Consider the following 27,952-nt stretch of genomic DNA (forward strand, 5'->3'; position numbering starts at 1 on the left):
GAAGTTGAAACAGCATTTTTAATGAAAGATTACAATACATTGCTCTTGACTACGCCCGTGTGGACAGAGAAAACTACACTTAACACGCAAAGAAAAAATGCAGCAGTTATATTTTTGATGGATATGTTTCTTTCTTCATTTTAAATACATTTGATTGCCAACATCCACACTCTTCTGGTCCAGTAACATGTGTCATACACATACATTTACAGCATTCAACTTGTTAATAAAAACATGAGATAATCATATCAGTGGTATAAAGTCAATAACATATTTTAAAACTCATAACATTTATTATTACTATTTACCATTCACCCCTTAACCAAGCCAGTGTTAGAAAGTGCTAGAAGCCACGAGTCCCTGTTTTGTAGAACATCTAGTGCAACGAATACTGATCCAGGAGCAGCCTATTGTACGCTCTGTTCTCTAACCACAAAGAACTTGTCACATTAGGGAAAACATTGCTGTCTTAAATAACCAGAATACCAAAAGGTATCTTATGGCAAACATATAGAGATGCTTTCCACATGTTTTGCTATTGAGGATTTATGATTTTTGCCTTTTAGTTCTTAAATCAGGGACTACATGACAGCTTAAAAGTGCAACAGAAACATTTCAGACATAGATATTATCATTAACCTGGAACAAACAATGCATTGATTGTACCTGACTCTGTATTGGACATTTGTCTCTAGATGAAATTCAATTAAAAATGCATTATGATTATTTTGCATCACTCTTTGTTGTCTATCGAGTGAATGAATTTGCAGACATAAAAGGTAACATGTATAAACATCCTTACAGAGTATAACGCTCACACATTTATTTACATAGTAAGATATTAAGAGGCCTGCAAACCAACAACTGTTGCCTGAAACTGTACAAAGTCAAACATTTAATGGAAGAATTATATGGAAACAACAGCATGTGGGAGAGAAAATCTTTCACAGCATCTATCTGGTCCGGTTATAAATTATGTAATGAACATTTGGCACTGACTCTTTTCATGGCGGCTCTGATTTGGAAGTACTGGTTTGTGAATAGTTAGGTCTGGAAGGCTGGCCTGTCTAAAAATGAACAAAATGATCACCTCGCATATAAATAATCCTAAATGTAAACTAAATTGTAATTATGAAAAGGTATAATCCCTCCTAAAATAAATGTTATGGCAATAAGCATTCACTAGTTTATTTTTTTAAACTGAGAAAGCAGATCGTATAAAGTGATTAATGTTGTCATATTAATTTCACCCACAAGAGGGGGACATCTTTTAAAAAGGTCTAAAAGCAGCACTTTTTTTTCTAGGCGAGTTAGAATTTCATGTATTGTGTATTTGCAAGTTATTGAACTTACCAGAAATGCATTTTAATAACTTTTAGCACTTTCAAAATATAGAGTAGTGGTGCACTCCAGCCACCTGTGGCCAAAATGAGTGTTGCAACAACAAACACTAATGACACTGAAAAAAAAAAAAGGGTACAAAAAAAAGGGCTTTCTTACCGACCCATTATGGGAAATAGAATCAAAAGTTCAACTGTGTGTATTAAACTAATAGCTGTCTTATGTGGAATGAAAATATGGAGCGCAATGATTCCAACTTCAGGAAGTTTGCGAAGTTTGAGCTTATGGCTTGGAAATGGAAGCTTGGCACCAACATGTCCGTGGGGTTAAAAAGCTTAAATGTCCTAACCCTGTTCTGGTTGGTTATAAAAGTAAAAGGTAGTTACTGATGGGTTATTGCTGTCTGATTTGTCAAAATCTGCTAGATGATCTGAACTGCTGGACATAGCGATTACATCGTACCATCCAGTTTTTTATCTTTCACAAACAATTCCAAAACATAAAACAAATGAAAGCCCTGCTGTAGTTCTAGTGCATTCAGCGTGTTCTCTATTATAGACCTCAACATCATTTACTCAACGTAACAATCCATTTAATAGACCTAAAATGCTTCATTGAGTTTTAATGGAGTGTAGGGATGAATCTTGTTGGTGTTTCACTCTAAAACATTTTGAAAAGAGATTGTCTGAAACTAAAACTCACATTAAATACACTGTAATGTATTTGCTGGTATGACCACACATATGGAAATGTTGTCATGCATGTTATCATTAGAAACATCTTGGTAGATTTCTTTGAAAGAACACAGTATATCTCTGGTATTGTCGCTCAGACTGAACGCTAAACACTACAGGAAATAAATGTGATCTGTATACAGCAACAGTCTTTGGTCACTAAAATATAGCTACGAATTGACACTTCCTTTCAAGTACCATAGTTAGGTGGGAAAAGAGGCTCGACAAAGCTGCTAATGCTAAATATATGTGCATTGTGTGTTTGAATAAGAATTATCAGTGTTTTTTAAAAATGATTTTGTAACATTGGTAAAGTTTCACAGCACATAATTCCTGCTTTGGTCATAGTTTTGGTTTGAATTACGTTTCTGTATTTAATTACTGCAAATAATTCTTTTTGACTATTTAAACCATAAATATATAATCGTAGTTTGTTTTCTGTGTAGGGGTGCCCTACCACCACATGATTGCTATGCATCTCTTTGTCTCTGTGTGTCAGTGGAAATGTCCCATGGCCTCTGCAGCCTTCACTCTCACCACAGGATCTGGATCTTTGAGCAGCATCACTAAACCTGAAGACAAACACTCAGTCAATACCAGAAGGAAAACAGAATGACCTTACATTACAGAAGAAGCAAGGATGTGCAGTGAATCACCTTTAGTGATGGTGCCCATGTTGAGGTGGGAGAAATGCTCCTCTTGAAGATTCCCCAGTAGAAACCCTACACACACACACACACACACAAATCAGGTCGCACTATATTACCATGAACAAACTGTCTGTGGTCCGTACACAGTCTCACTAGTTTGAGACGGTCATGTTCATGTTCTCACCTATAAACATGGCGGCTCCGGCCCGGACCTCCGCCCAGCTGCTCTTGAAGAACTGGATGACGGAGATGTGATAGAAGTTCAGCATGCCGGGAAAGTCCTGAATCTATGAACCACAAAAAATAAAGTGTATGTTGAACATATATAACTAGATGATCATTTTTTTTGTCCAGACTTTGATAGCTCTTTTTGTTAAATAGCATCAAAAAACCTGAATCTAAATCCAACTAACTTCACTGAGAAAACTTCCGACCTCCTGCTTTATATCCCATTCATTTATTATTTTCGAAGGAGTTGCAGGATACCCCTTTCCAGCTGTGCATGTGTTTGAGTGTCTGTGTCTCACCAGGTACTTGGTGAGGTCGTTGATGAACTCTCCGTAGTGTAAGCTCTTGTCCTCGTGGAGGTGGTTCTGAAACATGGTGGTGATCTGCTCTGATCCCACCACAGGAGCACACACTCGCATGGAAAACTTACACGCCTGGACAGATGCAAAAACAAGATAGATATCAGTATTTAACAATGTAGCAGTATGCCCTGTAGGTTCAGAGTTTATTCATTTAGTTCGCTCAGTACCTTGACCACCTCTGGGTTAGGGTCCACCAGGTGTAACAGCAGGCTGACCAGGACATTGTGGATCTGGTCTTTGAAGACCGGCTCTCCTGAGCCAAACTTGGACAGGTTTCCCATCAGATGGATGGAGGCACAGCGGATCTCATCGTTTTCCTGGAGTAGCACAAAGCAAGATCTTTATTTAGCTGTGTGTGTGTGTGTGTGTGTGTGTGTGTGTGTGTGTGTGTGTGTGTGTGTGTGTGTGTGTGTGTGTGTGTGTGTGTGTGTGTGTGTGTGTGTGTGTGTGTGTGTGTGTGTGTGTGTTGAACAGAGACACAGAACACCAACCTACATCGGCTCTGGATAATATAAAGAAACTAAACAGTGTCTATGCTGAAGTAATCGCAAAAACTTCCAGAACTGTTCAAAAAAGAGTTACTTTGATCCTTACATTTTTCTAGGCGTCATACAATATATGTAATCAAATAACATGTTGAGTAACTTAGACAAAACTTACGCTTTCCAAGAATGGTTTAATCTTCATGAAGATATAGACCACTAATAAGTGGACGTTCTTCTTGTCCAGATAGAGGAGAACTTTGGAAAGACCTGACATGGCTTCAAGGGTGATCAGCTTACCTGAGGGATAAAGAAAGAACTTAAAAAACATTTTCTACTAATGACAATCAATCAATAATGAGAGTAAGATAAACATGTGGTGAGGGAAAGTGAAACCCCAAACCACTGGACTGTCAACGTAAGTAAATAAATCAGGAGAGCCAGACTTCAGATTATTGTAACTTTCTCATTTTTCCCACCATGAGAAATGACTCTGCTGTCACTTTACCTGGATCGTCTTTCTCCTCCATGCCTGAGCTCATGGCTGCCAGCAGCTCCTTGGCATATTTATTCACCTGGTGGAAGAAGGAAGCCAGGGTTAGAAAGAGGAACCAAGAATCAAACAAATATGTTTTAAAGTCTTAAGAACACAATTTGTAGGTCGGTATGTCTCTGCAGCTCCATAATAAATGATGATTCTAAATGCTATTTCAGAACATTTTAACTTTGAACAAACACTGTGCTTCCTGTGAATTACAATTGACCAAGTTCATTTTGCAATTTAGTTAACATCTCCATTAATTGTGCAGCCCTTCTCTTGTATGTGTGTGTGTGTGAGAGCTCAGTACCTTCTCAGGTGATCCCGAGGCTATATTGCCCAGCCCTCGCACAGCCAGCATGCGCACAGTGCAGCAGGGATCTGATATCCTCTCCATCATGTTGTTCATCAACACATCTATCAACATCAACTCCGTCACCACATGATGGTTTAACAGCTGGATCCAGGAAACGAGAGCAAAAGAGAGGTGTCATACCTATGTTATGATATTCTTTAGTGGCATTTGTGGCTATTTTTTTACACTTCATGGGGTTAGCTGCCCCTTTCGAACACAGAAAAACAAAATGAGGTGCAATATTTCATAGTGCATCACCTCAGAAAAGAAAGCAGTAACGGTGACTCTCTGGCATTCGTAGATGTTGTTTAGGGACGGACACAGACACTCCACGATGGAGGGCAGCCTCGGACCAGCATGCTTAGCCATCGCCCTGCAGACGAACACACACATTTATTTCTAGCCTTATATATTGAGGAATTATTTATTTGGAACACATTTTCTACTAGTTATGAGACTATATGAAACGCTAGCTAGAGTACTGGTGAGGACATACATTTAAATTGTAGCAGCAATGATTAATCGATTGGCAAAAACCAAAAAGGCTGTTTTTATCTTGTAAAATGTGAATAGTATCTGCTTTTTTTGTTTTCATCAAATTAAACTGAATATCTTTTAGTTTTAAACTGAAAAAAAAAGACATTTAAAAGACATGTTTTGCTTTTTTATGACATTTTAATCTAAAAGATAAAATAAAAATGTAGGTCTTCTTATCTAAAATCAGCCCTCATTTTAGATATAGTGCAAAAGCAGAAGGATGGTGTTTTTCATATCAAGCAACACCTTAACATATTTATTTTTGAAAATGATTTGACTCCTGTTCAATGTAATAGTTGTACTCGTCGGTAACAGCATTTATCAACTGTACATTTCAGATTGAGATCTCAAAGTGACCCAGCTGGTGTGTGTATGGTACCTTGCCAGCAGTGTGACTCCAATTACGTGTGCATTTGCTTCCTTCATTGCATCCCAGGCTTTATCCTCATCCAGTCTTTTCATCACCTCATCTAACTGAGCCCGTGCTAACAAGATCCGCAGAGCATCAGCTGCTACCCTGATACACAAAAACAAATGACACCTAATAGTTAGCACACAGACACACTTCAAATTCAAGTTGAACAGACAATACCATTTACATTTGACCAGCTCTAAAGAGAAAAATAAGCCCACCCTGCTACGTGGATGGAGGCAGTGTGTTTATTGTTGTTGTCCTTCGGTGCCGAGACCCCGACACTTGCTCCCAGTCGGACAGTGAGACAGGAGAAGAGCTGAGGGAACCGGCTGAGTGCCGGCTCCTGACTCTGGCCATTTAATAACAGCTCTTTGAGACCACATGTCATCTGGAAGCAGAGAAAAGACAGAAACACATGCAAACATATGTGAATCATCCTCTTTTGCTACTTAAACATTTCCCTTTAATAGCATTGCTTTCATATTTATGTTGAGGGGAATTGTGTAGGATAAAATAAATCTGAATTTTTATCTCAAGCTTGATGCAGTACGATGTATTCAGTTTGAGACTCACTGCGAGCGGCTGATTGGTTGCCACCTTCGTCGTCCCTCCTCTCATCATTGAGTCCCTCTGGTCTACGTAGGGCGCCATGATGAGAAGCTTCTCCATCACCATCTCCATGATCTGATTGGCTACGATGGGGTCCGCCCCCAAGGCCATCCACATCTCACTGGTCCAACTGGACAGAGAGAAAAATAAAAAGTCATTTAAAAAATAAACTCTTAGCTCTAAGAGATGTGAGAAATCCTTTGTCCTACAAAGGCAAAACATATAATAAATGATATATATACCTGTCATACGGCAGTGGTTGGTTGACTAGTGTATTGACGACAGTCTGTAGATGCTGAGAAGCCAGGATTAGTACCGTCTGTCCCACTGCCACTCGCACCTAAGCATGGGTACAAAGAAACAGATTAGCAGGGATAGCTCATTGATGATTGGATAGAATTTCACATATTAGCTAAACATTTATAAAAAATATTCACGTTATGCTAAATATCAAACACTGTCAGTTGGTACCTGCTCCTCTGTGATGTTCTGCAGACGCACATGTAGCACCTCCAGCATCTCTGGGACCTGACATACAAACAGGCAATGAATTAGCTGGTGCAACAAAGGCCTGTGTGACATATGTGTGTGTGTGTGACGTGTGTGTGTGTGTTCTACCAGCTCCTGCAGTCCTCCTCCTCGGTTCTTCAGCAGAGTATTGAGGATGACAGACGAGGCTCTGCAGCAGTTTGCCTGACTGTCAACCAGCCCTTCAAACAACATGAACACCAGCGTGGTCAGCTGCTGCTGAGGGAGGCGCTTGCTCATCACCTGACACACACAAAGATGCAACTAGGTTTGCCTACTATCTTGACATAAACAGTGAAGAGAGGTAATATTGATTGCAGAATAAAGGCAAAACAACAAAACAATATTGAATGAACAGATATCTTCCTTGGCAGGGAAACAGAAGGATTGAATACATGTACTACAGGAGAAGGTCTAAGACAGCCGTGCTGAGTGTTACCTTGGTGAGGTCGGAGCAGGTTTTATATAGGACCGAGTGGTCAGGGTTATCCAGTTTTTCTTTTAGCAGCAAAAGACTGTCCACACCTTCATCCTTATAATCTAGGGAGAAACCTGCACACAAAATAAAAATTAGATCGGGTCAACGGCAAGCTTTGCATAAACTAGTTTTTTGAATGCATAAACGTAAAACATCTAGGTTAAAACTGGATTATATATGTTGAGTGAGAAATACAAATGTTTCAATTTACCCTCCTGGAATGTCTTAAATAAATAAACATTCTAGTTTTACATAGTTATATCACAAACAATGGATACATCACGTGAACTTTCATGCAGTGACTGTAAAACACACATAGTAAACATTTGTGTACCTTCATAGCGCAGCTGAATGTAAAGCAGGGAGTAGATACAGTCCACAGCAGCGGTGCGTACAGCAGGGTGAGGGTCAGAGCATCGGGGAGACAGGCGGCCCAGCAGAGCTCCAAGGTTGTGGAAAGTCACCATGTTCTACACAGAGAGGCGGGAAATACCGGAAAAGAAAGTCACAAAATGTACATTTGAATAGCTGGTAAAGAAACAAACATTACCACTGATAAGATCCTTGTTTAGGTGCATTACACATTTGAATGAGTTACAAGAATGCTGTTAAATATCAAACCTGAGAGACAAAGACTGAGGGTTGATGTGTGTGTTGTGTGTCTGTACCTTGACATTCAGGTTGTCCAGGTAGAAAGCCAGCAGATGGGAAATAGCTTTGACAGACCTCTCTCTCTCGTGGTCCTGCCCGGAGCTCAACCACGACTCAATGTGCTGCACAGCATAATAACACACATCATGTCAGACAACACTGTGCTGCAGTCATACAGCAGGGAAAGCTTCACAGCCAATGGACATCTAGCTAATCCAATTGTTCTTTTTAATTAGACAACCTAAAAACACAAGTCAAGGGTATAAAGGACAGGAGACACAACAAATAGTGGTGGTGGGATTTGGTATTGAATAATGCAAATATTTAATTGAATGATTAGTCTGAAACATCACCTTAAAGATGTTCTGCAGGCCATCAGGTGTGGGGTCCCTGGCCAGAAAACTTTTCAGCAGATCCTGCAGTGCAGCCAGAGTGTCTTTGTACAGCGCCTGCACAGAAATACAACATAACAGAATTAGAAAAATATTGCACAAAATGACATGTTTAAAAGTGTATGTGTTTTTCTTGAGAGGAATGCATGTGTAAATAGTTTAAACAGTGCGAGCACACATCTCTATCTTACTTTTCTCTGCTTGGGGTCCAGTGTCTCCTCGTCTTTGGTTTTCTCTGGAGTTTGTATCTCGGGTGGCAGAGAGAACACAGTGTTCACACACACCTTTAGCAGTTCGAAGCTCTCATTCTCACTGAGTGCAGGGTCCAGAGGCCTGAAGCACTACAAGTCAAGGATGAAACACTGGAAAATGATGGGATGTCCTGTTTTTGTGGACATTTGTGATAAACATTGAAGCTGAAGGATACATAAGGTTGGCAAAGGTGGTCATCACAAGATGGCGTAGTGGAGTCCTCAATGAGTCAGCTGGCTCTGCCTTGATGAAATCCTGAATAGTGTAAATATAACAGCATGAATACAGATCAGAGAAATTGTAGTTTCATCCACAATTAAACATTTGTGACTTGTGGGGCTATACCATTTAAAACAATAAGTAATTTAAATACCATTCAGGATGTTAGAGTGATTGATCTTTTTTTAAACCTAACTTTTATTTTTCATTGAAAGATATATTAAATGTTAATGGAGTAGTTTTTAAGAGGATCAGTTCCAAACAAGTTTGTTTTGTTAAGTGTGTAAAGTACAAACTGTAGGCAGGGATATCTTTGCGATATCATAATGTGTTTTCAACACATACAGTATTTAGCCTTATATATACTTAATATTGTGCTTCCTGCGATTTGAATATTGCACTAGTCCATATTGCAATCTCAACAAGTGTTGGATTAATTCTGCAACCCTAAAGTTAAACAAACTGAATTGACTACTGACCAGCAAGACATTGATGATCTCCTGTTTGCGAGAGAAGACGTAGCCTTGCTTCTTCTTCACACACTCACTGATGGCTTTGGCTATGAGCCCAACACTCTGGACCAAACTGAGTTTCATAGTCAGGTCCTGTTATAGGGAGAGACACAAACAAGTAGGCTCACAATATGAAGAAAATGGGTTATTTGCATTTTCAGGAATGCAAACAACAAGGCCAACTGGAGCCCAGTTTAGCAGATGCAACTCTACAAGCGATTGAGCAAACACAATCCAAAATCATCATTCCGGCAGTATAAGAACAAAGCCATCAATGAAATCAATCCAAAAAGCGATATTGTAGATTGATCCTCCATGCCTATTGTATGGAGAGACACTTGAATCAGAGTTGTGTGATTAGAGATTAGAGATCGATTGACAGCAAACCACCAGCAGGCTATTATTTAAAGAAGTCACAAAAGAGCAGTTAAGATTTAGCAAGACATTACAAAAGCCCTTTCACACTCCAAAAATCCACCATCAGGCAATGAAGGAAAGAAAGAATGACCGTGTCTGGACCGGAGGGAGATGGATCCAAAGGGGAAGGATTTTTATACTCATTTTAATTGGGATAAAAAGCTCATTTTCAATCTCAGTTCAATCTCAGTTTGTAGCAGTGAAACAAAAAACAGTAAGTCATTCTAACAGCGTACAACTGCATACATAATGCAGCATTATTGTAAACCAGCTCTTTAAAAAGGAGCCAAATAATGAAACCATAACATGTCTATTTGACAAGAAGCTTTTTACTCAAACCCATTTACACATAAGTAATGTAGCGAGGATGTTGCTAGTAATGTAGCTCATTTAAAATAATTATAAAAGGATTCAGTAACGGCCAGAGGAACACACTTTGCTTTAGATGCAAGGTTAGAAACACCATCTAGTAACGAAGGCAATGTATTTTCATTCATTCACCCAAATCTAGAGAAGCTTAGAGTATCAAAGCCTCACTTCCTGCAGGCTATAAAAGTGGCTGCAAAAGAAGATTCAATTGTTTTCTTTTTAGCGATGATCGGCCATTTGAACTGATCACAGCCACTGTTCTCAATCAATGCTGACCCTTTTAAACAGCCACCTTTTCAGTCTGAAGGGGTTTGATACTCCACAGATTGTTGGATCATGTTCATCAAACTATATTTCACTAAGGAAGAGCATTTTCACTTCTGACCAGTCAACTCTATTAACTGTGCATGTTTGAAGTAAAAATACAGTCATCAAATTAACCATATATTTAAGACACTTGTGAAATCTATTGCTCTACCAGTGTGAAATACAATATACAGCAAAGTAAATGCTTTTGGAAAAACCAGTTACTTCATTGTAGTAAGGTGTGTATTCTTTCCCTAAAAGACACTTTCCGTAAAAGTTTTAGTAAATATCACCACAACATGTGCAGAATTGTAAGAAAAATCCACAAAAGAGTGAGGAAGGAGAGCGAGGTGAAAGAAAGAAAAGTTAACTGGCAAGTGAGACAGAGAAAGCTGAAGGAGAGAGAGAGGGCCCCGGAGTTCCTTCAACAATACCTTTGTCTCTACTTTAATCCCCAGAACCTGTGTGAAATAGAGTTAATAAAGTCATGAGAGCACATACAAATAACTCAACTGGGTGATGTGTGCAGAGGTGCGTGTGTGGCTGTTTTTGAGAATGGCATCATTTTACTTGTGATTTAACTAAAGTCAACACAGCGGACGACAGTGTTACTTCTGAAATCTGCAGATTTACCAACATACTAACTGCTGCCTCCCCGTTGCTATAGGGATTCATTCAACAGAGGAACATTTTCACAAGGTATAAAGCATGTTTGGACATATTTTTAAAAAATAAATGCAGACTGCTTTTCTGGATTTAATGCTTACCCCAATAAAGTAATGTTTTCGTTATTTAGGTGTTAAATAAAAATATAATTCATTCATTATTTAGATTTTTTTCTCCAAATTAAGAAAAAGTCACCATTTGCTCCCTAACACAGCGAGATACACACATAAAGAAATGGGTTTAAATAAACAAGCTGACAGACATCACAGGGTCTATTTCAGGGCAATGTTGGGAAAAACACTTCAAGCAACAAACCTGAACTGACAACATTGAAAAAGTCTTAAAATGAGCCGCCCACTAGCAAACATAGAGGACCAATCAGTGAGCTGATATTATAAATGGTACAGTTTCAAACTATGGATCCATTTGGAAAACAGAAAACTATTTTAACTCTGAATTGCAATCAGACCTGTTTATCATATTTAACAAGTAGCTTTTATTACAATATTTTCTGTACTTCAACCCTTGTTTGTCCTCATTATCAGTGTCATTCTTCCCTGTTTGCAAGTTTGTGTCTCTTTAATAACAAAGTCATGTTACCTTTGTATGTACATTACCTTGGTATTGAAGTGTTTGCTGATGGCGCGGAGGATGTCTTGATCGATGCGAGTCAGTATCTTCTCCGGTGGTGCGTTCAGCGCCACATGACCATAACACAAGATTAATGTGCTTTTCACTTTCTCTACCTCGACATCGTTACGTTCCTGAGGAAAGGAAAGTGAAGACAGACAACAGAAGCGTGTTTAACACCAGCAGTTACACAACAGGATCTTCACATGACGGATATATGATAAATGTTTATTGTACTTTGAGAAGGTTGAAGATGCTCGGGGACTTCTTGAAGGCGTCCGACTTGCCGAACTCTTCCAGTTTGGCCAGAGTTCCCTCTAAGTGGCTGTTGGCACACAGACCCACCCCCATTGCAACTCCCTGACAGATCGAGAGAACAGAAACAAGAAGTCCAGGCATGAAAATGTAATAGCAATCATTGAGAAATGCTCATTTTTATATCAAATTCACAACACAGGAGAAATCCTCGTATGACATTTGTACCTCTCTTTCGATGGCATCACTGTGTTTTGCTGTGAGGAGCATTTCTTGCAGCTGCTTTTTAACCACTTCCTTATTGAAACACTGTTTGAGAGTCACTCCGATACATTGATACAGGAAACTCTAGAGAAAATGAAAAATACAAATTATATTACTGTAATTACATATATGATGTTAAATGTGATCAGTGCTGGTTTCTAGTCTAATATTATGTTCACCATCGACAGTTCTCATCTCATTTTTCTTTACTGAACATTTAAAATAATCTTTAACTTACTGTTGTTAAATAAACAGCATTAAGTCTCTACACTCAGGTTAACTGTTCACCTCAGGGGCTGTTATGTCATTTGTTTGTTTATTCCACACATGGCAGTTATTTTAAAACAAAACATGTACACTTGTACACTTGTACTGGTCTTTTGTTTTTCTATAGCGCATGGTGGAAAGGAGCAGGGAGAAGAACATCTTATTGTACCTGCCCCTTCACATAAAGAGGCATAGCTTTGTTTGAGGAGGTCATGAGCCTTAAAGGATGGGAATCACCACTGAACACAGTCGGCATCTTGAGTTTTATTATGATCAACATGAAGCTCTAAATTAGGCTCACTGTGAGGGCCTAGCAACACGACAAACAACAAAACCATGTCAAATTATTTTATGTTACTGGGGACAAAACAATAGATTGAGTTCACTTGTTTGATTTGTAGGTGAAAAAGCTGAAGCTGATAATATCAGAAGAACGTTACACATCATACATAGAATACAAAAAAATAAAATACCAGCAGCACTGATTAGTCTCGATGCGGAAAAAGCATTTGACAGGGTCAATTGGGAATTTTTATATCTAACATTAGAGAAATTTGGATTCAGTAATAAAACAATTAAATGCATTAAGTCTATTTATAACAAACCAACAGCTCGAGTTAAAGTTAATGGCTCACTAACAGACAGATTTACATTGGAAAGAGGAACTAGACAGGGCTGCTGTCTCAGCCCTACCCTGTTTGCTCTATAGAACCATTAGCCCAAATGATCAGACAGGAAAGTGCTATTGCAGGAATAGAAATTAGGCAACAAAAACATGTTATTAGCCTTTTCGCAGACGACGTCATGATCATGCTGAAAGATCCAGTAAGCTCCTTTATAAAGCTAATGCAAATTATGGAACAATTTGGTGAATATTCAGGATACAAATTAAACATATCTAAAACTCAAATCCTTATGTTTAACTGCGCTCCAAATCAACAACTAAAAGAATTACATTTAAACTGGGAAGCAAAATCAATTAAATACTTAGGAATAAACATAACCAAAAATGTAGCAAAGCTGTACCAAAGCAACTATGAATGTATTGACAAAGATATAAGGAAAGATTTAGAAAAATGGTCAACTTACCCGATGAGTTTTATTGACAGGATAAATACAGTGAAAATGAATATTCTACCACGCTTGTTGTATTTATTTCAATCCTTGCCGATAAATATACCGCAGATTCAGTTCCAAAGCTGGGATAAGCTTATATCAAGATTCATATGGGGGGGTAAAAGACCTAGGATAAGATATACCACACTGCAATTGCCTAAAGAAAGAGGGGGACTGGCACTTCCAAACTTAAAGGAATATTATCATGCAGCACAACTACGTCCTCTCATTTACTGGTGAAACTCCGATTATATAGCCCGCTGGAAAGACATCGAAATACTTACATATGAGTGCCCAATTCAACCACTCATAGGGCAAAGAGAAATACCTCCCCATATTAAAGAAAAGGGAGACCTAGACCCAATAACAACATTTACACTAGAAAAATGGTATTCTATTATTAAACAATTGAAATTGGGAAGGGAACTTGGACTATTAGACTGGATAGCCTATGACAAAGGATTCAAACCAGGAAGCTATGACTGTAGATTCAAGCAATGGACAGAACAGGGTTTAACAGCCATATGCACGGTTATCCAGAAGGGAGAAATGAGAAGCTTTCAAGACCTGAAAAACCTCTTTGACCTAGAGAACAAAGACTTATTCAGATATATGCAAATGAGGGACTACTATACAAAAAAGGTTAAGAAAAATGAAGATGACATACAACCTATTGTAAAGATTATTGCACGAGCTTACCATGATGATGTTCGCAAAGTTGTGTCAACCCTGTATTCGTGCTTGATGGAAGCCAAAACAGATTCAACACTATGTAAAAACTAAATGGGAAAAATAACTAAACGAAAGGATCTCAGATGTGGTATGATATGTGGAAAATGCACCAGACCACTACACAGTCACACGGATGGAGAGAATTTCTGTGGAAAAACCAAATTCCTTTCTTTTACACACCCAAAATCACTAGAAAACAAACAAACACTCAACAATCATGCTGGAGACTTTGTAAACATCAGGACCCTCACCATACACATGTGTTTTGGAGCTGCAGTAAAATGCAACCTTTCTGGGACTGTGTACACTCTGTTATATGCAAGGTATTAGGCTATAGAATCCCTCGAACATGTGTGGTATTATACCTGGGACATATGGAAGGATCTGTACATGTCGGAGATCAATACCTGATCAAGATCCTCCTAGCTGCTGGAAAGAAGGCTATCACTAAAAACTGGCTAAAGGCGGAAACACCAAGCTACAGACAATGGGTTAATATTATTGGTGATATCCTAATAATGGAGAAAATCACATACAAGTTGAAAGTAATGAAAGACAAATTTCTTAAGGGCTGGGAAAAATGGTTAAGGTACATAACAAAAGAACAAGTAATATTTGATAACTATGTAGATCGTCTCCGTACAGGCACTGTTCTCTCTGAAATGTAATATTTGTTGTGTGTAATTGTACCTTGTGAAAAAATCAATAAAAGAAAGTTAAAAAAAAAAAAAAAAAAGCTGAAGCTCTTACCTTCTCCTCCAAGGCGTTGTTATATGTCGAGAGGTATCTCGTGGCCTCTGCTGCCAGCTGACACACCCACTTGTCATCATCAATAGTAGACAGCGTCTTAGACAAGAGCTGGAGACAAGAATTTAGAAGAAAATCCACTTAATCGAGTCAGACAGTAATGTTTACTCAATTAAACAATCTTTCCAGGAACATTTTTGAATCTTTAGTCAGACATGGGCTGTCTATGAGCAAAGTATATTTAGGATAATATTCTCATATAGAGTAAACAAGCCCACCTTCAGCAACTTTTCACCCCACTGCTTCTTATCCAGGCTCTCTGCTGTTGACTCTGAAAACAAACCACACACAGGCAGACTAAAACTAATGTTCATGAGACAGAAAAAGGGAAAGGATCCCAAAACATCTGCACCCTACATATGCGTAAACGCTGTTAAAAAGCACAGCAAGTATCCACTCGGTTTCTCCTACAGGAAAGCAGGCTTCCTTCAAAGCTATTTCATAAATATAAACATAGAAATGATCATGTTCACATATGTTCATACCCTCTAAAATGGAGAGCAGAGGAGGTATCTCTTTTTCCCAGAGTATCTCTGTGTTGGGGTGGATGTTGATGCTGAGGATCTGAAGGAGAGAGAGGGAGGGAGCTCCGTGACCTCTGCTGCTGAACGGGAACGCTGCATTCACCTGCAGCACAAACCGCCACACACACACACAAAGACACACAAATACCAGACAGGGGTGTTCAGATTACTAAGTACATTTTGAGTAGGATTAGTATATTACTCTTTTCATCCCTGTTGTATGTTGAATATACAGAAAGAACAGCTTTAAATATTAAAATTACAATATTTTAAGTCAAAATGTGTGAACTTCAGACTCGACAACGGATGATAATTATTAGGCATGACAAATAGTTGTCTAACACAGGCCCTGGATTTCATTATATTATACTAAATGTATTTCTATTTCTTCAGCTGTTTATGACTGGATGTTCAGTAAGCCTTTGCTTTAAACTCTAGTCACAAAAAGATGTGACAGTTTGGCTCCATATAAAGTTACAAGAAATGTGTTCTAGTTATAGAGTTGGATTTACTTACCAGCAGCCTGACCATTAGTGTTTGAGGAGAGGGCAGATTGACTGGAGGACAGAGAAGACACATTTTACTTGATGTTGTGATCATGCAGAACAATAAGAATGGTAACTTTCTCAAAGCTGCTCTTTAGGACTGTCTTTGTATCTAAATGGAACAACTTTTTTGGATATGTATTAATCGTTTAAGTAAGATGTCATGCAAAAGAGGAAGTCAAAGACATCACTTTGGTATTTCTCCCTATTATCTGACATTTTATCGACCAAATAATCACCAGAATAATGGATTATTTGCATCCCAACAGTACATGGTCGGTAAATATTGCCCCTACCTTCCACAGTAAAGTCTATGTTGAAGTTGGGCTCCTGGTTACTTTTCTTCTTGCTGCCCAGCACGATCAGACTCTTACACAGAGGCGTGGTGGCATTGCTGAACTGAGGGGGGGTCAGGTAGTACAGCAGCTTCGGCCACAGCACCTGAAAACAACAAAATATACTTTAAAGAGCCTGTGACACGAGTTTCCCCCATCATCCAAACCCATCAATTTGAGTAAATATTGTCCCCTTGAAAACCGTTACTGAACTGATTTTGGATATTTGTACTTTGATAACCATTAATCTGCCCTTCAATGTTGACCATTTTCTGGATCTGCTCGGGGATTCTTAAAGTCCCGCCAAATGATGTGTGACGTCATTGCGGGCACAGCGCTCCAGCTGCACCGTTCAGGATCCCAGCATCTGCATGCAAACGCACGATGGTGCACACAGCAGCAAGCTCAGACAACTCAGACAGTTTCATTTTGAACGTGTCTGAGAGCTCATATGAGGCTGAAGGATCGCTTTATGTTGTATCTGTTAGAAGTTTAGGAATTAGGTGCGTCAATATGGGCGATCATACGGTCATGTAGCCAGTGGTGGACTGGGACTAAAACTCATCCCGGGACTCTCGACCGGCCCACTTCGGTACCGCTAGTAAATTGTCAACGGGGGGAGTGGGGGATGTGCTAGTGACTTATCCGACCGGCCCACTTCGGTACCGGTGTTTTTTTACCGATGGCCAGTCCGCCACTGCACCCAGCCCACGTAAACTGTCAACGGGGGGAGCCTCGCTGCGGGGAAACGGTGGACCTAGTGTCCCGATCGGAGTGGGAATAATAATAATAATAATCCGTGCATTTTATCCATTAATTTCCCCAACATTGTGGTGAAAAAACGACACGTTTAATCCATGTTGGTGTACTACAACTACAAAAAGCATCGGTTTGTTTTCTCATCAGGAAATGCAGACCGGCACAAACAAACGATTTTTAATCATCATCCTCACGATCATTTAATGTATCATATGTTCGCCGAATTGACATGAAAGCACTAATAAATGTAGTTTCATCCACTTGAGTTTACAACTACAAAAATAATCGATTTGTTTTTATATCACATCCGACGGGAGGAAATTCAGCAGCTCTCACTACCGATTTGTAATCCTAATGTAATCATCTTCACCACGATCATTTATGTTTATGTTCGCCGAATTGACATGAAAGCACTGACAAATATGAATATACTGTAGTCAACTTCATTACAACGTTATTAACGTGCCTAAACTCAGTAATTCACCATTTCTACGCATGACAACACACTTTGTCCGTGTTTGGCTCTCTCGTCGCGCAGTGAAGCGTTCCCGCATTGACGTCACTTCCGGCTTCCCCCAAAACTTCAAAATGAGTCGAAGGAATTTCCCCGCGATGTTCGAAATTATTGATATTTATCGGAACGGTATCGCAACTTCTTTTTTAAACTGACGGTTCGAGATGACTAGTAGCCCAATATTTCATTGCACAACAGTTGTTGGGAGGCTGTCACAGGCTCTTTAAGTTTCTAATCAATGTTAATTTAAACACATACAATGGACAACAACTGCAGTTAATTTAACCTGAAATAATCTGTTTTACAGCTTAAAAAAAAATGCAACAGTGAAACAAACATCAGTCGTTCATTTTTTTTGGGAACCCAGATGAATCCGTCAGCAATAGATAATAGGGCTGCTCGATTATGGCAAAAATCATAATCTCGATTATTTGGGTCAATAATTGATATCACGATTATTAAAAACGATTATCCATTTACTTTGAAAACATCAATTTATTGGAGAAAAAAAATGTGAACAGTATGTTTTTAACAGTTGATTACCCTGAACTTTAAGTATAACTCAACTGAAAAACCAAATTAATAATACCATTTTTTTTTTTTTTATAATAATAAAAAAAATAATCGTTATATTTCGATTACATTGTTTTCGTAATCGTTGCAAGCCATAATCGTAATTGCAATTATTAAAATACAATTAATTGAGCAGCCCTAATAGATAGTCTACGTACATCAGCGAGTCGTCCCACAGTGGTGGTCAGGAGGTGCAGGGTGTTGTCGCACATCGACCTCAGAGCCTCGTTGGTCACCTCCTCTGGATCTGCGGGCTTCTGGCCTCTCTGGAGACACACAGATGGATTCATGTTTTAGATTCTAATCTTAAGTATGTTATCGTGAAATGTAAATAGGCTTCAAGTTTGATCCACTTGATTTGTAAGCCTTGTAAGTCTACACCTTCTCATAAAACGCTCAGCTTTATATGAACTTTCAAACAAATCCACTGATTAAGGTTAAATCCAACAGAAGTTGTACCTGATATGTGTCAGGTAAGGCGCAGTGTTGTACGATGAATCGAACCAGCAGCTCCCCCCCCTCCAGCTCCAGGTAGCCGTGATGAGCCATCGCACTGATCACCTGCACCACGCGCTTCTTCACCTGAGACACACAGAGATACATTCTTATGATTGTCTCAACAAAAATCATACCAAAAGGAAAACTCAACTGTTAGAAACTGTGAAGTGTTATTCAATGGTCACATAGAGAGTGTGTGTCGGCATGTGTGTTACCTTGTTGCTGTGGTCAGCCATTGGTTGTCTGATGCTGGCCAGAATCAGCAGCTTCTTATTCTCCATTGTGGAAGCTGCAATAACACAATTGACACAAACACAAATAATTACATAAGAATTAACGGATAAATAATAAGGGTTGTGTAGACTACATGAGTTTGATATGATAGAAGACGACTGAATGACTCATTTAATCATGCCAAATGAATCAGTGATGTGTGTGTAGTAACGGATAATAGGAGCTGTTGGGGATGCATGTGGGCTGTGCAGAATCTTATTTTATTCTAAACTTCTATTGAGATTTTTTTGTAATATAGCTTTGAATGTCTGTTGGCCTACCCTGAAACTAAATTCTCAATTCAAATGAGAAAAAAAACGAGTTTCTTTTTCTTAATTAAATTAACTTTCTACAACGAATATAACTCCTTGTATATGCGGCAAGAAGGAAGGCAAATCATTTTTTGAGTGCAGCAAAATGTTGTTTATGAAAGTCTCAAGTGTGTTTTCTCACTGGTGGAATTGATGAAGTGACGAAGGACGGCCAGGGAGCCCAGCCTGCTGCGCTCATTGCTGTTCTCCAACTTCTGAAGAACAAACATGACCAGCCGGTCTGGGAAGGAGTTTGCTGGAGAGACGAGTGGAGAGGAGTTAGAAAGAAAGAGATTAAAATGTAAAATCCCATAATTTTCTCATTCATACAAAATCAGGAACACAGGAATCCCCAGGTCTATTTGTCTCTGTCTCTCAGTTTGTGTGAACAGATTGACAATCTTTGTGTCAATGTGTAATCTGTAAATGTAAAACCCCTTCCACAAATGAAAAAAAAACGGATGCGGAAAAATATTTTGCCAATTAAAAAAAAAAAGTCCAAGTAAAAATAAGATAATCTGCAAATACATTAAATAAATTACAGGTATATGAAAATGCATTTTTGAAAATCACAACATTTACATCTTGCGATCAGGCATTCGTGAGTCCAGTTTTTATTTGTGTTATCAAAAAGAATTTGTTGATCTCAATTCTATTTGTGAATTTACATTTTACTCACACAGAGTTTAAGACAAAACACAAATACCATTGAGACAAGAAAAGCAAGATGTTGAAGGGAAGAGAAGTGGACCATCAGCCACAGCTAATATGATTATGTTGTGCTGGACGCTGAGTCCGGCTAATGGCTGATCGCATTACTGATCTTGTGACTCCATAGAACTAAAACAGATAGAAATGCTGTCAAACAACCTTCAGCTATTACCAAACACTTAACCTGGTCATCACAGACTCTTCTTTTATAAATAATGAACCACATTGTATATGAAAGCTTCAGTACCTAGTAAGCTGAAGCAGCGGAGGACCTCGTTGTGGTTCTTGACAGTAGGAGGGTTACTGTAGTCTATTGGTGCAGAAACCTGGGAGGAGAAAGGAGATGTGTCAACTTGAGCCCACAAACAAGTTCTGGTGAGCTCTGACATGTCTAAATAATTACATAGAACAGGTTTATTACATCTCAATGGTAATCGCCAGATGTTTACCTCAATCAATTACCTTTGCAGCAGTCATAATAATAATGAGGAAAATACCTTTGACCTGCTAAACAGTTTTAAGGTTTTGAGTCAGATCAGTGTGATAGGAATATCTGTAGGTGTGGTTAAGATTATGCTGCTGTAACATTCTGATGAAACACTCACAAGACAATCCAGATCATGCTCACAGATGGTTGTAAGACTCATTGTGGTAACGTGTTGCGACATAGCAAGGCATAGGGCCAGCTCAGTCACAAGGTTATGCAAACATCTGACTGCAGCGCCCCTGACAGTCATTTGACACATGTCAAAAAGAAAGCCGCTTAAGGTGAACCTACAGTGAGATGCAAACACAGTGTGCCCAGTGCTTAGCCTCAGAGTTGTGATTTATGAGGTGAACCGTTCTGTCAGTAAACAGAAGGATTTTGACATTGCACAATGACTGCATTACAGCCAGTATGACACAGACTTAAGTATTGTGATAGAAAGTGCTGATTGAAACCAGCAACCGACAGTGGTCATACCACACAGATCCACGTGAAGGTGATGTGATGTACTAATGTAAGAATGTTATGCTTGTGGTTTGCTCAAGGGATGTTATTGAGCACTCTCACTTCCGTTTTTTTTGTTAGTTATTAACCATTTCAAACGTTTCACATTAGGTCTCCAAGAAATGCATTAGCTGAGCTTGATGGTCTGACCAACGGTACCTGGTGTGGATTCAGTTCAATTCATTTATTCACATCATATGACATAATGGAGATATCCTACACCCCAATAGGCTATCCAAAACGTTAGTAAAGGAACCCAGACACAATATACTGTATGCTACTAGCCCATCTAGAATTGGACAATTGGAGGTATATATATATATATGAGAACAGCAGAACATCTTTACAAGTATGATTTCTGCAAATTGTCCCCTTTTTATGAGCGTCTGTGTCATGTGTCTGTGATGTGCTGCATTGTTTGATTTAGTATGTGTGTACCTGTTGATGCAGGGCAAAGAGCAAACTGTCCAGTTGTGTCTCCAGCACTCTGCTGCTCATGCTGACCGAAGCATCCAGAACTTGGCACAGACTCTAAGAGGCAGAATAAAGAAGTGAAACAAAGTTTAATTGACAGAAATAAAGAATGAATGCCCATAAAAGTCAGGAGACAGTTGTGAATGATGGCCATGAAACAAAATGCACTGCACTACAAACCCACCTTGCTAATGATATAGTGCTCGTTGTTTTTCTTGTACAGGGACAGGATGGCAGGAATGAGTTTAGGAATCTGCTCCTCCAGTTTATCACTGGCCATGAGATGGCTCATAGAGCCCACCGCCTCCGCTACTGTCCACCTCAACTGGAACACAGAGACAGGAAGTCAGGTGACAGGCGTTACAGAGATGATGTGACAGATTCACTAAATAGTAACCTTTACTAGAACTGTGTGAATAGGGAATACATAAAAAGGGAAGCCATGGAAAAAGGTGAAGAAGAAATCATGAAGCTCAAAAGATAATAGACAATGTTTTTCTACAGGGAGCTCACCTTTGACTCCCTGCTTTGTAACCAGTTATTGAAGAGGATGTCGAAAGCAGCATAGATTTCACTGGAGAATGTGTCCTTCCTGACTGTGGGATCTGGAGCTTTGTCCAGGTTGGCGAGGTACTCCAAGATACTGTCGCTGAAGTGACACAGAGCTGCAGAAACAAACAGAGGGAAAGGGAAATTAGGAGAGGGGAAAAACCATGTGAAGTGTTTTAGGAGAAGGATATTATATTATTCAACATTTATGAAGACTTGATAAAAGCCTGTAGGGAGGTTCTTACCTGAAGAGAAGACCCACTTCATGTTGTCCTGTTTGGCCATGCTCAGCATTGGCAGCATGGTGCCCAGAATAGCATTGAGGAAGGGTACCATTCCATAAACTAGAGAACAAGGAAGAATACAGCATAAATGAGACCTTATTAGCTCTCACTTCCTCCGTGCTAGGAGAAATTGTACCAATTGTTAACAGAAAAGCATGGAGGGAACTCTGTATCGGTCATTGATTTAGAGTTACTCTAGCTAATTCCTCTAAAAAGTCAACATAAATCTTAATTCAGTTGACACAAAGAACTACAAGGACAGCTACTCAGAAGCAGCCACTGATACAAGTCATTTCATATTGAGCATTTAGAATGTTCATAAGGAGTCATGATTTGATATCTATTATATACTGTATAGTAGGGATGGGAATTTGAAAGCAAATGTATATTCGAATATTCGACCCCCCAAAAAACGGTTAACCGGTTAACCGAAATGTACATATCCTATACAAACAATTCAGAACATTTTTCAGAATCTTTTTTTTTTTTACCCAATTTCTTTTCAATAACTTTTGGGAATAAATAAATAAATACATGTTCAAATAAGTGTAGAAACCAAGTCTAATTTGTCAAATGTATTGAACTGGTGATCACAGTTTGACAGCTATAGTCCTACAGCTTTCATGTGTGGAGGCGATTCACAATCAGCCCAGCTGTAGAGAAGACCATCTCAGCTGGAACGGAGGTTGCGGGTATAACAAGGTAGGCTATAGTATATAAGTTTAATTTGGCATAGTTTGACCTCTACACCGCACTCACTAACCTGGTCGAAATATTTCCACACATTACTCCTTTTTGACGCCATGTCTGTTGTGTAGGACTCTTCTAGAGTGTAAATAATTACCGGACTATGACTGGTAAAATATGTTGAATACCGGCAAAACTAAATCTCTCCAGTCAAAATGTCTATGTACTTTTCCGCCACACACGGTTGCCAAGCAGCGCTTATTGTTGTTTAGGCTGGCCACTCATGTGTCGCGAGTGTTGACAGGGGGCGGGGGTGCACGCTCATGAACCGTTAGCGCCGGAACCTCGCAACGGCTGCGGAGCGCATTTGGGCCTAAGATGAGGTTTGAGTCTGCGTGATCTGCGTGTAGGGAGGGGCAGCAGCCATATCATTGGCTAGAACCAGAGCCTGGCTAGAACTAGCTAGATCTGATGGATTTGGACATAAACGCGAGTGAAGTATAACCGGACGCGAGAGAGAGAGATCAGCACCTGCAGCTCTGCTCGCTGTGAGGGACCGGTGAGCGGAGCAAAACTATGGCACTGTCGTATATATATATATATATATATATATATATATATATATATATATATATATATATATATATATATATACATACATTGAATTATTCAATTTGATAATATGTAATCAACTTAGGCATCACTCCCAAAAACAAAAAATGTATAAAAATATTCATAACTCATATTCGAATACATGAATAATTATTCGAATACCCGAATAATTTCGAATATTCGATTAATCGTTCCCATCCCTACTGTATAGTATATATATATTTTCCAATATTAAAGGCAAAGCCAGGCAAGTTTATTTATATAGCCCTGATTTAAAATAAGCAAGAGTTGCAGGAGATCTGCATTTTGGAGCATAATAACTGAACGCTGGTTTTACATCACAGTAAATGCACATTTAGAATAAAGACGACATGCATACAAATGTGTAAAGGACGCAGAAGCAGTAGATGTCGTATGGGACCAATGTTGTGTGCTTCTAAACAAATAAAATCTGGTGGTGTGCAAACATTTTGTCCAATAAAAGCTGTTTTAAACAGGTTTAACATGTTTGTGTCTTTCTCAACATCACTCAATAACTGATTGAACTTCCTTAAGTAAATATATTCTTACCGTTGGAATCTGAAAGGTTGGCTAGTGTCTTGACCACGAAGAAGTGAGGAAGGAGCCCCGGCTGAAACTTACTTAGTATCTCCTCCATGATGTCATTGATGTGCTTGTTGCCCACAGCGACCAAAATATTACTGGCTGCCTGCTGCCAATCAGGGATGACCTCCTGAGGGAAACAGAAAGGCAGAAAAAACATTAAGGAACATAGCTCATCATCTTCACTCTGGATTAAACAAAAAAAAACAAGAAAACATTTAAATCTGACATTTGACCTTTGATCGTGTCATCTCATCTGAGGCCAGAGAGATGATACTCTTGATCCTGGGGTTACTGATCTCCTCTATCCTGCAGCCCACAATCAGCTCAATAGTCTGAAGAATCACAACTCTGTGGCTCACCACCAACTACAAAGAGGCGAGGAGAAGAAAGGAGAGACAACAAGAGAAGCAAATAAAGGAAATATCTGTTTTAAAACAAAACTGAGAAGTAATAATGTCAAGTTCAATGTATTCAACTGACTGCAACGTAGGCTAAATATAATACACAATATTCAACAACTTCTCAATGAAAAAGGACATTCGTTGTGCAGTGTCACTGATGTTTCCCTACATATTTCCCCAGTGTATCATCTGTAATCACAGTCATGGGCTGAGACTGTATGATAAGATACAAGCTGATTCAGAGCTCTATTGGGACATTTATTAGGAGCTAATGTGTTACAAATATAAAATAAGGACCAGGAAATTAACCTTTTTTTCTATAGGCCCATGCAGGTCAAATCTAAGCAGGTTAGAGGAAGAATTGAGCAATATTTGTCATACAATATCTGAATTGTATTATAGTACAGCTTCTGGAAATTATGTTGACAAAACATATTTAAAAAGAAAAATGTGTATGTTTTTTGGAAACTCCAGTGGATTAAAGACTTGTAACATTAAGACTCAAGTTTAAGCTCAATTGGCAGAAAGCTATTTTGAATATTTGTACAATTCATCATTTAAGTAATTCTGAAATATTGCTGTTTTTGGACAGTTGGTGAAACAGTTTCATTATGTTCCATCATTCATAGACCAATTAATAATAAATTATATTTCTATAGCGCTTTTCTTGAACCCAAAGACGCTTTACATTTGGGAGGGAGGGTAGACAAACAAAGAAAACCAAAAAGAAACAAAACAGAAAAGCAGTCAGGATTAGTGATTGATATATCAAGATAATGAATCGAAAATGTACATCAATAGTGATTTATGCTGCTTGACTCTCATTAGTCAAACCTCAAGCGGAAAATCTGATTCTCTCTGTGACAGAAATGCACCACAAATACACACAAGTTTACATCTTGCATGTGTGGGAAACCAAAACCACATGCTAGAGGCCCTTTAGGTATGACCAGATTCCACAGATTAGCAGTACAACAGGGGGTCCAAAATGACATGACCAAAATTCAATCAAAACACAGAGAATTCCATCATAGAAGTTAATGGTGTTCACCCCCTGTAGCTTCTAATCTGTACACTGGGGTTACAGACTGCAGTCACAGCAAAAGAGCACTTTAACTGTTGAGAAGTTCCCAGATGGTGTTGACCTGACACTAATGGCAATACCAGAACTAAAGGAGAGTAAATGGTAGTAAAAGCATGCTCATGTATAGCAGTCATGCCAATCTGGCTCTTTTGGCAAGGGCTACAAGAGTGTGTTCTGATAATTATGTCCACTGGTTACCACGGTATGGTTTCTTAGACACACACAGTAGAAGTAGTGGGATAGAGCTGTTTCCTGGGGATTTACCTTAGGGTGTTTCAGCAAGTAGTCCTGGCACATGGCTAACACTCTGTCTGGCTGCTGTTTTCCCAGGGTCAACATGGACTTCCTGACCTGCTCCTGGACCTCTGAGTCTTTATCAGTGGCCGCGTCTAGAAGAGCCAGGGTCACCTCTAGAGGGGAAAACAACAGAATGATGAGTATGGAGATTCAAATGTAAAACACAAGAAAGAGAGGCCCTAAACAAAATGGCTAGAAAACAGTTTGAGACACCAGTGCCGCAAAACCTAGGGCAACCTGAGAACAATATGCATGGTTTAGAACAATCAGAGCAAATTCACAACTGTAGATGAATAGAGGCGGAGATCATACAAATCGGGAAAAAAGAGCTCACGTTCCACATCTGTGTCCTCCATGATGTACAGCCAGAGGGATGGCTTCCTGTAGCCGAGGATGTAGCTTCCCTCCTGGGATACAGATGGGCAGAGGCTGCGTGGAGCTAAGGAACATAATACGATATGTAGATACTAAGTAAATATATTAATTAATTTGACCCTTTCAGTGGTTTTGCAGGCCGCCATGTTCTTATTTTTATTTTTACTGGACCCCTTGAAATGTTAATCTTCTCCTGTTAGGAGCAAATTAAACATGTATAGTCAGTGATATATTTATCTATAATATCTGATTTTTGTGTTGCTACAACGTCATGGCACTGGTGCTTTCTGACACAACTTTTGGTTTTCTCTCATCGTCATGTGTGACACCAAAAAGCAGGTTGACTAATGACAGCAGACAACAAGAAGAAGATGGTTTAGAGCTGATAAATAATAGCTTCACTAAAGCACATGTTTGTCGTTGACCAACATCTATCGAAGTATATCTGGATGAACTGAATATGCTTTAACATCTCACTATCCTTTCAGCTGTCTACGCTTTAGTTACCTGTCTACGCCACCTCCTTAGCCACTAACCAGTACGAAGTAGAAAACAACATATTATTAATACAAAGCTATATGAGGCTGACATTGAAAGAAAACGGCTCTCATTATTGTCCAAGTATATTCTTGACGTCATGTCTTTTGTAGCTTGTGTTATAATTGTTTATGCGTCTTTAACCTCATTGAGAGATGATGCTGCAGACTTGTTAGCATGCTAACCTAGCATCTGTTGCTACGGAAGACAGCGTCTTCACACCGCAGAATGAAGGAAAACAAGAGCTTTGCTAATTAGGATAACTTACCAAGTCTTAGTAAACGTCGGCTGAATAATTACCTCTGACGACTGCTTCTTCTCTCGGTTTGAAACAATAGGTTTTCCCAGTCAGTGTGGTCGCTGTGTGCCTGTCTGTCAGTGCAGGTGAGGTGTAAACATGCCTGGTCATGTGCTTGTGGACAGCACGAGCGCATCAGGCAGGGGGCGTGGTCAGAGAGTCATAGAACTGAAGCACATAGAGCTGCTATTCAACCTACAAACCATGATCTAGTCTGCTTTAGTAGAGTGAGAACTCCCTTATGGAGACTATTATGCATGGCTTCACTTCGTAATCAAGTTATTTGTCTCGTGGTGTGTGTTTCTCATTTCTCTGTGTATCAACAAGTACCTTTAAACCAGGTTTCATTCTGACACAAGCCAACAGTAGTGAATTAAGTTTTAGATCCAAAAAATGATCCATTACAGGTTTAAACATGTAAACAAGTTTAACTTACTAAACAGGAATGGCATAAAGAGAATCTTATTTTAAGTATAATTAGTAGGGTTATATAAGTTATTTTATTGTGTAATTGGAAAGGGTTTTGGGCAACAGTGTATGTTCTTGTCATTTGTAGGCTACTTGTAAACTGTAAAGTCAAACTAAGAATGCTAGTAAAATGA

General features: G+C 39.1%; 1 protein-coding gene across 3 annotated transcripts; it reads right to left on the minus strand.

The window, feature by feature from the left end:
- mroh1 (maestro heat-like repeat family member 1) lies at positions 1–27,481 on the minus strand. Of its 3 annotated transcripts, none has more exons than XM_034207652.1 (45): positions 27,353–27,481; positions 26,475–26,579; positions 26,108–26,253; positions 24,592–24,723; positions 24,323–24,485; positions 22,415–22,513; positions 22,134–22,285; positions 21,805–21,945; positions 21,585–21,677; positions 20,403–20,481; positions 19,587–19,700; positions 19,076–19,149; positions 18,822–18,944; positions 18,521–18,628; positions 16,478–16,622; positions 16,153–16,193; positions 15,598–15,739; positions 15,331–15,383; positions 15,056–15,163; positions 12,155–12,274; positions 11,909–12,031; positions 11,659–11,805; positions 10,810–10,836; positions 9,251–9,376; positions 8,728–8,807; positions 8,492–8,633; positions 8,262–8,357; positions 7,926–8,030; positions 7,592–7,727; positions 7,219–7,331; positions 6,870–7,022; positions 6,723–6,779; positions 6,494–6,591; positions 6,216–6,381; positions 5,861–6,030; positions 5,607–5,744; positions 4,949–5,063; positions 4,646–4,792; positions 4,306–4,372; positions 3,976–4,097; positions 3,483–3,632; positions 3,253–3,387; positions 2,910–3,012; positions 2,732–2,797; positions 1–2,647 (listed from the first exon to the last, which is right to left on the minus strand). In XM_034207652.1, the coding sequence occupies exons 1-45, from the start codon at positions 27,459–27,461 to the stop codon at positions 2,571–2,573; spliced, it is 5,106 nt and encodes a 1,701-aa protein (XP_034063543.1). In that variant the 5' UTR covers positions 27,462–27,481; the 3' UTR covers positions 1–2,570. The 3 variants fall into 3 exon arrangements, with proteins under 3 accessions (XP_034063543.1, XP_034063545.1, XP_034063544.1); XM_034207654.1 differs by having other exon boundaries at positions 27,321–27,457; XM_034207653.1 differs by lacking the exon at positions 10,810–10,836.
- Positions 27,482–27,952: the final 471 nt, after the last annotated feature.

Source organism: Gymnodraco acuticeps, unplaced genomic scaffold, assembly GCF_902827175.1.
Source record: "Gymnodraco acuticeps unplaced genomic scaffold, fGymAcu1.1, whole genome shotgun sequence".
NCBI lineage: Eukaryota > Metazoa > Chordata > Actinopteri > Perciformes > Bathydraconidae > Gymnodraco > Gymnodraco acuticeps.